Raw genomic sequence first — 12,377 nt, forward strand, 5'->3', positions numbered from 1 at the left:
AAGCCTGTTCCTTTTATAATGGTCACTAAATGGCGTGATTTTGCTGCTAAGTAACCTTAAAAGTAAGGTTGTATGTTATGTACAACTTGCATGCGGAATTTGGCAGCATACGCTTGGCATGAGGAGTCATCGTACTGTCATTATGGGAGGATAACAATGACCCTTGAAAGTGTGACTTTCAATATAAAGTAGCATTTTCCCACATTAAAGGAAGCAGACTTGGGTTTACTAAAGGATATATTTACTAAAGGGTACATGACAAGGAGCCGCAGCTAATCCTGGACCATTAAGAAGTATAACTGTATAGTACCCTTGTCTGAAAATATGTTTTTCATTCATTCATTTTTTAAATTTTTTTTGCTTTATCTCTCTCTCTTTTTTAAAAAATTACATAATCCCTCAAACTAAGCCACAACAGCATTAAACCAGAAAACTTTAGTGTTGATTGAATTGCCCTGCCTCACTTACATAAATAGGGATTGTTATTGGTACTAAATGGCACTGAGGAACTAATTCAATGCTTAATGTGGCAATACACATAGCACGATGACTGTAGATAGAGATGGATGCCCCAGTTTTGAGAACATTCGTACATATTTCACTGATGGTACTGGACTCACACAACCTGGAGCTTCACATGTGCAAAGTGGCCTCTATTCTCCTCCATGGCTGCAAATGTCCTGTGCATATCAGTGGGAATCCATACTAGTACATATGCAGAACATTTCCTCAATTCATGGAAGGGAATGGAGCTGCTGATGGCCAAGATGTAACCTGACACAGGTGTATAGTGGGATGCTCCCAACATCAGCAGTGGCAAAGAAAGCTTTACTTGAGCTTGCAGAACTTCATATGCCCCAAATGGCAATGGTGGTCCTATTTCATTGGCCTGTGGGTTGCAGCCTATGTCCAAATCCTACCTAATGAGACCTTTCTTTTTCACTTGCAAAGGAGAAAATGCAGTATTCCATTGCCCTTAATTTATGACCAGCACTTTGCTATTGCAGAATGAAATTTATGGGGATAGAGCACTTTGAACATGTCTTTCCTAGCCAAGGTTGTGTGCTGGGGAGGGGGGAAAGACTCCATGCATGTACATGATTTTGCACGCCTTAATTGTTGTTGCTACTTTCTTGTAATCGATCCATTAGCTTAAATGCCTGTTGTAAGCAGTCTACCAAAACTGTTTTGTAATTTAGGTTTATTTCCACTTGCAGCCCAATCCCCAAAGCGCTCCGCCGGCACAAGCCCCATTGAGGACTGGAGCCTTAAGCAAGGAACTTGCCTGCATCAAACTTACACAAGGGCAAGCTTCCTTACACTATACAGTAAATGAGAACAACTTTTACTTTGAGGTATGGCAGAGTGACTCTGATGCATTTCTAACCAATTCCAGTGATGAAAATCAATTGTGACCCAAGGAGAGTAATGAAGCAAGTGAAGCAACCAGCTGGTGTGTTACAGCATGTTTTTTTTCTGAATAGGTTTTGCGAGCCAAAAACAAGATTCCTTAGTGGGAAAGGACATATGCTGCTTTAAAAAACAATCAGAATGTGGTGAAGTGTTTCACATAGTTCTGGGAGACTTTGAAGTACCACATGCTTGTTATAAGTACATCCCTAGAGGCACAGCTAACAACAAAACTAAATGCAAATTTCCAGTATGCCTCCAGCAGATATTTTTTCTGTATGTGTCCAGCATAATCTAATCTATAAGGCAACAGGATCAAGGACTGACTGATACCTGGATGAGTGCACCCTCTGCAAAGCTAGAATGTCATAGTTAGCCATCTAGCTTTCATGTATTTTTAGTTACTTAGCTGCCAAAGTGCTAAATGCTGAGATTAATATTCATTTGTTTTCCACAATGCCATTCTTCCAAACAAAAATATGAGCTGGCCCACTTACCTTAAATTAAGAGTATGGTCAACATCGGAACATGAACTGGCCCACTTACATCTTAAGAAAGGGTATGTGCAACCTCAGGATTTAGATTAAACTGTACAAGCATGGTTGTATGTGGGCACTTGAATTCCTAAAAATTCACTACTGAAAGCTCTTGATGCCAAGCATATAAGCAAAAACCATGATTACGGACATCGTTTGCTCACCCTGTCAGCTCCTCCCATACACCAAAAAAGTCCATAATCCTTGAAACACTTTGGCGGCATATGTCGTACTGAGGTAGAAGGGCAATGCACCAACACAATGCTTTGTAGATTGGGCTGTAAATGTTTGGATTTGTACAGTTTTTATTTTTCCCTGTGCTCATTCAAAATGCAAACTGTCATGACCTAATGACAAGTAAATAATATTTCATACTGTGTATGTAACATCAGTGTGTTGCAGAACCCCCCACCCCACCCAAACAACTACTTCAACAATAGAACTCACCCCATTATTCTCCCCATTTAGCACTGGTAAGCTTTCCAAGATACACAGGAATGCCAAGTAATGAAGGTTTTAGTGCTTGTGAAAAGAAAAACTGATATTGCTAGTTCACAGGTCCCTCTGAACCATTTAGCCATGTCTCCCACTCTGTGCAAACTTTCTAACCCGGTAAACATTGATCCATAAATCAATAGTGTATTCATGCTTCTTAAAAGGCTCTTTATATGCATTTATCTTGATAGGTCCAAAAGATCTCAAGATCTACTTGTCTGGTTTTCATTGTTTGTTTTTCTAAATCTCCACTGATGCAGTAAAAAAGGGGGGGGCTTGGTCACACTGTATAATAAAATAAAGACTATGGCAACCTTTGGTTGGTAGAATGTACTGAAATGTTTGCACCCTCTTGAGATCCAGTCCAAAATGTGAAACATTACTGTAAGAGGGTATCTTTCTAATGTATTTGTATGTATAGTTGATACCTCTGTGAGGTCTAATAAAGAATAATGGTTAATAAACATAACTGTGCTAAGCATCTTCCTTGCTCCAGGATAGCTCTGACTTCTTTGGCTATAAAGCAATTGCTTTAGACTCAGGCTCTGCACTTGTGAGAAAAAACACAGAAAGAGTGTTGGCTGGTGATCTTCAATTAAGATAATCAGTACTCCCTCTCTCTCTCTCTCTCTCTCTCTCTCTCTCTCTCTCTCTCTCTCTCTCTCTCTCTCTCTCTCTCTCGTTATCACCAGCCACACTCTTTCTTTCTCTTGCCCCCCATGCCCTTTAGAAAGAGAGAGAAAGAGTGTGGGATGAATGGATGATAGATGAATGGAGGCTGTAGGCTGTGTGAGTGAGAATGAATGGAGCGCATCCTGTGTAAATAAATCAATGCTGTGAAAGAAAGGGTATGGAGTGGCTCCAGCCCTGCTAACTGTGGGTATGCAGTATCTGACATATTACTACCAAGGGAATGCAACCTTCAGAGGCAGAAGAAGAAGAAGATTATTCACCCCTCCTTTAAAGTGAAACAAAAACATGACCAATGTTAACAAAATATACAAATGTTAGGGGAAAGTGTGCATAAAAATGAATATATTAGTGAAAATAACATGCAGTACCGTATATTAAGAGAAATTGCTTGCAAAAAGGTGTACATTGGTCAAAACTGCACCCGAAATGTGTTTATTAGGAGAATTTTACACTAACAATACAGGGCTTTTCTTTTCTTTGAAACTGCAAACTGCTGCGGAAATTTGGAATTTAAGATTTGGAAAATGAGAAACTGAGTGAACTGATATTGACAGATCCTTCCATTCTTAGTGGAGTGGCCACACTCAGTGCCGGAATGTGGCCACTGGAGGATTGACCAAGGTTGAAAGAGGCCCTCAGGCCAAAAACGGTTACCCACCATTGGTCTTCTTCTTTGGCAATCACATGTAACTGAGTAAGATTGTCTTCCATGAACACGGTCTTAGTGGTGTGTCCACAGATAACTGTGGAGTTCAATTCTAGATCTACATGTCTTTCCACAGTGGGGACATAGGTTTCCGGGCAGGAGTGAGGGTTTGCCAAACATGTCTTCCTCTTAGCCTGTTTCTCCCTTTCGTCCTGAGTTTGAGTGTCTTCAAAGTCCATGACACCTTTGGTAAAGGCTGTCCTCCGGTTGAAGCAATTGCAGGCCAGTGTTTCTCAATTATTGGTGTTTATACTACTTTTTTATTATTTGCTTGAGAGAGAGTCTTTAAACCTCTTTTATTGACCACCAGCATTATTCTTTCAATTTTAAAGTTTGGAATAGAGTAGTTGCTTTGGAAGACGATAATGAGGCATCCGCACAACATGACCAGTCCAATGAAGTTGATGTTGAAGAATAATAATAATAATAATAATAATAATAATAATAATAATAATAATTTATTATTTCTACCCCGTCCATCTGGCTGAGTCTCCCCAGCCACTCTGGGTGGCTCCCAATTGAATAGTAAAACAATACAGCATTAAATATTTAAAGCTTTCCTAAACAGGGCTGCCTTCAGATGTCTTTTAAAATTAGGATAGCTGCTTATTTCCTTGACATCTGATGGAAGGGCATTCCACGGGGCAGGTGCTGCTACTGAGAAGGCCCTCTGTCTGATTCCCTGTAACCTCACTTCTCGCAATGAGGGAACCGCCAGAAGGCCCTCGGCACTGGATCTCAGTGTCTGGGCTGAATTGAAGAATCATTGCTTCGACACTGGTGATCTTTGCTTCTTCCAGTACACTGATATTAGTTCACCTGTCTTCCCAAGTGATATATAATTTTTTTCAGAAACACCATTGATGGAATCTTTCAAGGAGTTGGAGATGGCGTTTATAAGTGGTCCATGTTTCACAACTGTACAGTAAGGTTTGTAGTACAATAGCTTTGTAAACAAGCATTTTGGTTTCCCTGTGAATGTCCCAGTCCTTAAACACTCTGCACTTCCATCAAGAGAAAGCTGCACTCGCAGAGCTCAGGCGATGCTGGATCTTGGCATCAGTGTCGACCCTTGTGGAAAATACTGTAACTGTACAGGCAGGAAAAATGAATGGCATTTTCCAACGTTACAGCGTTACACCATGAAGTTGGATTTGTGGCACCGCAAAGGGGTTGTTTTGTGCTTGTTGGTACAGCACTTTTATTTTTTGGATGTTGAGAGATAGGCCAAGCTTTTCATAAATTTCTGCAAATATATTTAGGATGGTTTGGAGGTCATCCTCTGAATGTGCACATACTACTTTGTCATCAGCATATTGAAGCTCTATGACATAAGTTATGGTAACCTTACTCTTTGCTTTCAGTCTACTCAAGTTAAAGAGCTTTCCATCTGTTCAATATATGATATCTATTCCAGTGGGGAGTTTACATTGACAATGTGTAGGATCATGGCAATTAAAATAATAGAGTTGGAGCGATAATACAATCCCTGTTTAACACCTGATCCCACTGTGAATGGCTCACTTTGACAGCCATTGTTATCCACAACTGTTGCTGTCATATTATTGTGGAGGAGCCAAAGAATGTTCACAAGTTTATCCAGGCAGCCGATTTTCAGAAGGACAGTCTACAGAGCATTACGATTTACAGTGTTGAAGGCCTTATTCAGGTCAATAAATGCCATATACAGGGGTTGGTTTTGCTCTCTGCATTTTTCTTGAAGCTGTCGAGCGGTGAAAATCATGTCCACTGTCCCCCTAGAAGGTCAAAAACCATTTTGGGATTCAAGAAGGGTGGCCTTGGATATACTGTAGTTGGGAGATAGTTTGCTAAAATCCTTACAAGAATTTTACTAGCCTCAGCTAATAAAGAGATAGTTTCCACAATCTGTTCTATCAACCTTTTAAAAGAGATTGCATTCTCTTCAGTACCGACAATTTGGGACTAGGTGCCAGCTTCTAGCTTCAAACAACTGAAAAATTCATCTCCATGAAATTTCTTTGTCTGTCAAAATACTTACATCTCTTCCCTCTCTCACTGCAGCCACGATCCTATCTCTCTCCTTCCCCCCATACACACCTGCATGGCTACTTACATTTTTAATGCAATAATACATTTAACATCACATCAACTTTGGCCCAGGGAGCTGCAGTTTTGTAAACACATTTCTTCATATTCTAAAGTTAGGTTATCTGTATCCCACTTCATCATTTTTATCTCAGCCAATTATTTGAGGGAGGAAGCATGGATAAATACTTAGAGCTGTTCTACCTAAATCCTAAAACCAGGAGGTTAAATTCTACAGTGTCTTGGCGTTACTGCAGGGATGGAAAACCTCAGTCCCAGGGCCTAGATGTGGCCCTCCAAGCCTCTCCATGGGGCCCTCAGACTCTCCTTGGATCATGGCACTGAAGCGCTTTGTGCCTGGCATATATCTTGGTTGCCTGGATGAAGAAGTGTGTAAGCAGATAGGTGTGTGTGTGTGTGTGTGTGTGTGTGTGTGTGTGTGTGTGTAAATCGTTTTGTGTGACTGGAATGTAGCTTAGTGTAATAAAGATAAGAATCACATTCATTCCTTTCCCCTGCCTAGCATGTGGTCCCAGAAGGTTGTTCACAAGGAAACATGGCTCTCTGATTTAGTGAAAAGTGTTTTCCACTCACAGAACAGTGATCTTCATTCCTCCTCCCCTACCTACAGAAGCCCTTCCCACCCTACACTGTTTTGGAGAGTCCCTGATCCTCACGACCAGCTTTTGGCTCAACAAAAACAGGTTGCCACACCTTGCACAAGGAGGCACACTTTCCACTAGTGCAAAGCTACCATTAGTCACAACCCAGTAATGATCCGTGCAATCTTATGCACACCTGCTCAGAAATAGGCCCCACTGACTTCAGTGGAACTTATTCCTAAGTATGCGTAGATCACAACCTAAAGAAATTAAAACCTGTGCATAAGTAACCATAAAGCCATCCTTCCATCATTCAGACACCCATTGTGTGTCAAATTGAAGCTTCTGGACAAGCACAAAGGGCAGTCCTCTGACAATGCGTGGCAGCTGCTACCCCTGCACAACAAAACTAGGTTATGGGGGCAGTTTCAGGGGTGAGAAGGTCCAGCACTTAAGCAGCCTTGATCACCCTCTGCAAAAGTCGCAGTCTTGTTTCCCCAGCACCTTGAGTCTAACTTGGATTCAGTTCAAAGAAATTCTCTCCTGACATTCTCATTTTGCAGGAAAGCTGAATTCCATGGGCAGAAGTTTCAAGCCAAGCTGTCCTCGAAATGACTTTGATGCTGATTCGCAGAGCGGGGGAAACAACCAGCTGTCATTCCACAGATGCAGAATGAGCCAGAAACAATTGGTACTGATTGTAATGATAGCGTTTGCAGCCTATGTGGAAGTCGAAAGCTTTTTGGACTAGGGAGCCTTTCTATTCGGAAGGAGGCCCAAGTGCTTTACTCTTCCTGTTGTTCCCTTCCAGCATGGCAGTTACAGTGCTAATATCTTAGCATGGTGCCTGATCTTCTGACTATAATCATAAAGGCAGACGGCTACGGAAGAACAATAGACTTTCTGTAGTGGGGTAGGTGACATCATGCCTTAATCTCCTGGCAGAAGAATTAAGTGAGATGGGCAGCAAAATGATGCCATATGGAGTGCTCGCTCTTCAGGGTTTCAGTTACCCTGCCCCCACCCACAGTTTCTATTTTATCCCCACCCCACTGTCAGCATCAGCAGAGGTCACTGAGCATGTTCAATATTCATTAGGCTATTGGAGAGGTCTCCCCTTAGGGTTTTTTTTTTCTTAAGATTTTGTATACTTCTGTAAATCTTGGGGTTCCTCCAAGCCTGGTGACACCTCTGTCATCTGTGTGGGCAGAGCCATTTTAGCTATACAAAGACTAGCATCCAGAATATTAGGACTGCCGTTGGTGTACACAAGTGGGATCTACAACAAAATGCTGCAGAGCTGAGTGCTTCTGTTCCAGCCAGCCATGGCCTCCTACACAGTGCTCCATTTCACCACCACTACCTGGGCCCAAGTCAGTCAACAATCCAGGGTCATCAAGCATGCTCAGGTCTCATTAGGCTCAGGAGTAAAAATTTACTTTTGCCAAATGTTGGTGTTCCCAAAAGCCTACTGGTACCTCTCTTGTTAGCATCGGTGGCACTGTTTTGGCTTACGTAACAGCACTTATAGCCTGCATACTGGATATACAGAATAAACGCAAAACAGCAACTATTCAGTCTGTAAGAGGAGATTTCTATAAAATGTAGGATTATTTTTAGCAACCTTGCTTCCCGCCACCCCTCCATTTCTGTCATTTGGGTGGGGTTTATAAGAAGTTGTCGCTGTAATAAGTATGCTTTTAGCAGTCTGGTCTGTAGCCCAAGTCAAACTGACCTGGCTATAAGCTCTGGGGAGCTGTTCTCACACAGCTCTGAGACTAAGTATTACTTTCTGTGACTGCAGCCAATTTGGGCCACTTCCAGGTTAACTAGGGAGGTTTACACAGTTGTCGTCAGCATAATCATGGCATGGCCACAAGCACTGATGTGCTTCTTAAGCATCTGGGACAAGCGTCCTCCCATGGTATTAGGAAATTATAATTAAGCAAAATGAAACTGGCTTTGAAAGTTTATATCTCAATGCCAGGTGTTACTGGTTTCAGAGCCTGGCCTAGAGGATTGCCTTGGGATATTCTTCCTCATTGCATCACCAGGGAAGCCTAGTGCAGGAACCACAGTGATAAAATCTCAGTCCTATCCACAGGAGTGTGTGCTGTGTTCACAAACAATCAGTTTGTTGGCTCCCCTGCTCATTGGTCTCCTGAAAAATCACAGTTCATGTGCATGTCTCCTCATGCTACTGCTCTGGACCATCCATCCAGATTTTCCACCTTCACCTGATCAATACTCAGGTTACAGGACGGAGGCAACACACGACTCAGTCACTGCACTTTATGACCACTCACCAGACCAAGGAAAACTCCCAGGCAGAGCAGTTTTGCAGCCAAACTGGGCACGAAATGCATGCAAGGTTGCTATCTGTCCTGCCCTCTCCCTGTAACCTGGATATTTGTCCAGATTGCAACTGGGGAGGGAAAGATTAAACCTCTCCCAAGTGCTGTGGTCTTGATAAAAATCAAAGGTTGTGGCACCTGCTGCTATTATTATTATTATTATTATTATTATTATTATTATTATTATTATTATTATTGCTTCCTAATGACCCATTTAGCATCATATCTGGTTGGGCCCTCAGCAGTCTAGGACTGATATATAGAGGTAGAATAGGACTATGCCCGCTGGTCTATATCAACAACATTGTGTGCCCCACCAGCCTCAGCCCCCAACATCTGCACATTGTGTGTGTAGTGAACCTCTGCAAAAGTGTGTCCATGCAAGAGGTCATGATTGTGTTCAAGGGGACAACATGTAGTTAATACAATCTACATTCACACAGCAGTTTATTCCATTTCCTTCCTTTTAATTTTGGCATTATATTTCAGCTTTCACGTGTCGTAAAAGCCACTTCCAGAAAACTAATGGATTCTAGCATGTGTTTAGCACTCATTTCCATGTTATCTGATTCCAGGAAGAAAAACAAACCTTTGCAGCCACCTTAACCCAGAGACTCATAGGAGTAAAATGATGAGATTTGGGGCAGTATATTGGCATACACTTCTTTCCTGCAATTTCCATGGGGGAACTGTGGGGGAACAAAAACATCCAGGTGCAGAAAGTGTGGGCGAGCAGCAATATTGTCCGATGCCATTCGTTGTGGTGTTGTACCATGCCCACTGCTGTGAATGAAATTTAGCTCAACATGCCAATATATTAGTCAAGAAGGCACAGTTCCTTACAAAGGCTCCGTCTTGTGCTCAACATTGGGGGGGGGGTTTGCATGTGTGTGATGTCATGTGCACACTGCCTCCCCAACTTGGCCTGCCATCCCCCACCCAACCACCGTCCAACACCATACCTGGTTTTTTTGTCGCTGCCACAAGGCTGAGGCTGCCTCACCGGGGCCACCTGAGGCACTTTGGTGCATTCCTTTGATACATTCCAGGGAGCACACCAGTGCACCTTCCTGAGCCCCCTGCCGCCAAATATTGAGGGGGCCGAAGATGCTCCAACCCCTGGAGTTGATGTAACACAACAGGTACTGCCATCTGAAAGGAACATTGGAAAATGGGACAGAAGCACTAGCATTATAATTAGGAAAACTACACAATATTCTCCATGTCTGAATGCATTTTTTGTTGTTGTTTAGTCGTTTAGTCATGTCCAACTCTTCGTGACCCCATGGACCAGAGCACGCCAGGCACTCCTGTCTTCCACTGCCTCCCACAGTTTGGTCAAACTCATGTTGGTAGTTTCGAGAACTCTGTCCAACCATCTTGTCCTCTGTCGTCCCCTTCTCCTAGTGCCCTCAATCTTTCCCAACATCAGGGTCTTTTCCAAGGAATCTTCTCATCTCATGAGGTGGTCAAAGTATTGGAGCCTCAGCTTCAGGATCTGTCCTTCCAGCGAGCACTCAGGGCTGATTTCCTTAAGAATGGATAGGTTTGATCTTCTTGCAGTCCATGAGACTCTCAAGAGTCTCCTCCATCACCATAATTCAAAAGCATCAATTCTTTGGCCTTCTTTATGGTCCATATATCACTACTTGGGACCCAGGTGGCGCTGTGGTTAAACCACTGAGCCTAGGGCTTGCTGATCAGAAGGTCGGCGGTTCGAATCCCTGTGACGGGGTGAGCTCCCGTTGCTTGGTCCCAGCTCCTGCCAACCTAGCAGTTCGAAAGCACATCAAAATGCAAGTAGATAAATAGGAACCGCTACAGCGGGAAGGTAAACGGCGTTTCCATGTGCTGCTCTGGTTTGCCAGAAGCGGCTTTGTCATGCTGGCCACATGACCGGGAAGCTATACGCCGGCTCCCTCGGCCAATAATGCGAGATGAGCGCGCAACCCCAGAGTCAGTCACGACTGGACCTAATGGTCAGGGGTCCCTTTACCTTTACCTTACATCACTACTGGGAAAACCATAGCTTCAACTATACAGACCTTTGTCGGCAAGGTGATGTCTCTGCTTTTTAAGATGCTGTCTAGGTTTGTCATTGCTTTTCTCTCAAGAAGCAGGCGTCTTTTAATTTCGTGGCTGCTGTCACCATCTGCAGTGATCATGGAACCCAAGAAAAAAAGAGGTAAAAACAATGAGGTCTCAAACTTACCCAGAAAAGGGGTCCCTAGCTTTAAGCAGTTTTCTTCTTGCCTGCTTCCCTTCCCTGGTTTTGTCCCCCTCCCCATGGGCTCTTTTTAATGGATATAATAAACCTCCACACCCCTGCTTTATATATTAATGTGGGGGGAAAATTCACATAAACATTTTTTATGCACCAGTGACTTACTGGGTATATTGAATGCATTCCTACTGCACCTAAATACAATATACCCAGTAAGTCACTGGTGCCTAAAAATGAGTGTATGTCAAACACATATAAGTTTAATAAGTCAAATACAAAATAAAAAAGAATGGTTTGGTCTGGAGAATGTACCGGTAGGATAGACACAAACTTTTCTCCTCTTTTTCACATTAATATATAAAGCAGGGGTGTGGAGGTTTATTATATCCATTAAAAAGAGCCCATGGGGAGGGGGACAAACCCAGGGAAGGGAAGGGAAGCAGGCAAGAAGAATGACCGTTCCCCACATAAAGGGGAGGCGCATTTTGCGCAGTCGCGCGCAGCCCCCTGGGATCTCCGAGGCAGCCCTGGAAGTTTGGAAGCTGCACTGCCTACCTGGGGCTGGATACTGGTGTTCTCCACCCACTCAGTCAGCCGTCCAATCCAGCTCAGGGAGGCGTGCCAGGGGGATTGGCCAGGTAGGAACAGGTAACCTTACCTTGCACACAGTGGAAGTTAAGCCATTCCTGGGAAGCAGCCGGCAGATTCAGAGCTTTCCCACCCTCCACTCCCTAAATTAATGCTTGCATTACAGGTTATTTCCTTCCACAGGCATACACGCACACAGGCGCTGCTACGACAAGGCTGCTGTTGAAGGGCCGGAAAGGAATTTCCCTGCATTGGCAGGTTTCGCCTTTCCCGTAGCAATTCGTCACAACTTGGCGGATGCAGGCCTTGGGCGGAATCCTTTAGTCATTTACATAAATGGGCGGGGCGTGGGGCGGTGACCCCCGCCCCCATTGCGGCGGCGATAACAGGGTTCCTGTAAATGGGGCAGGGGGGCATTGACCATACGCATAGACCGTCATTGCCCTCCCCCTCCAGTGGCTGCGATCGAGGGGGGCGGGCTATCTGCTTGAACATATGTTCTCCAGATTTAGCCCAACCCCCACACATGCTGGACAACCCTGAAAATTACCCCACCCCCGGCTGGGGGCTGGGAGGGATATACACCCAAGGCCTGAGCCAAGGTCTCCCTACATCTGAACTCTTAATAAAGTTGTGGCCAATTTTAATCCCATCAAACGTGGTCTTGTGTCATTATTCCGCTCGGGGGCTGCCCGGGGTTTT

General features: G+C 43.8%; 1 protein-coding gene across 2 annotated transcripts in view; it reads left to right on the top strand.

Moving 5' to 3' along the window:
- The window catches only part of IGF1 (insulin like growth factor 1), a 63,654-nt gene extending 60,764 nt beyond the window's left edge, over nucleotides 1-2,890 (top strand). For both annotated transcript variants that reach the window (XM_035128373.2, XM_035128374.2), the window contains exon 5: nucleotides 1,218-2,890. In XM_035128373.2, coding sequence (XP_034984264.1) covers nucleotides 1,218-1,257 — 40 coding nt within the window. In that variant the 3' untranslated portion in view covers nucleotides 1,258-2,890. The remainder of the gene's footprint in view (nucleotides 1-1,217) is intronic.
- Nucleotides 2,891-12,377: the final 9,487 nt, after the last annotated feature.

Source organism: Zootoca vivipara, chromosome 10 (genome assembly GCF_963506605.1).
Source record: "Zootoca vivipara chromosome 10, rZooViv1.1, whole genome shotgun sequence".
Classification (NCBI taxonomy): Eukaryota; Metazoa; Chordata; class Lepidosauria; order Squamata; family Lacertidae; genus Zootoca; species Zootoca vivipara.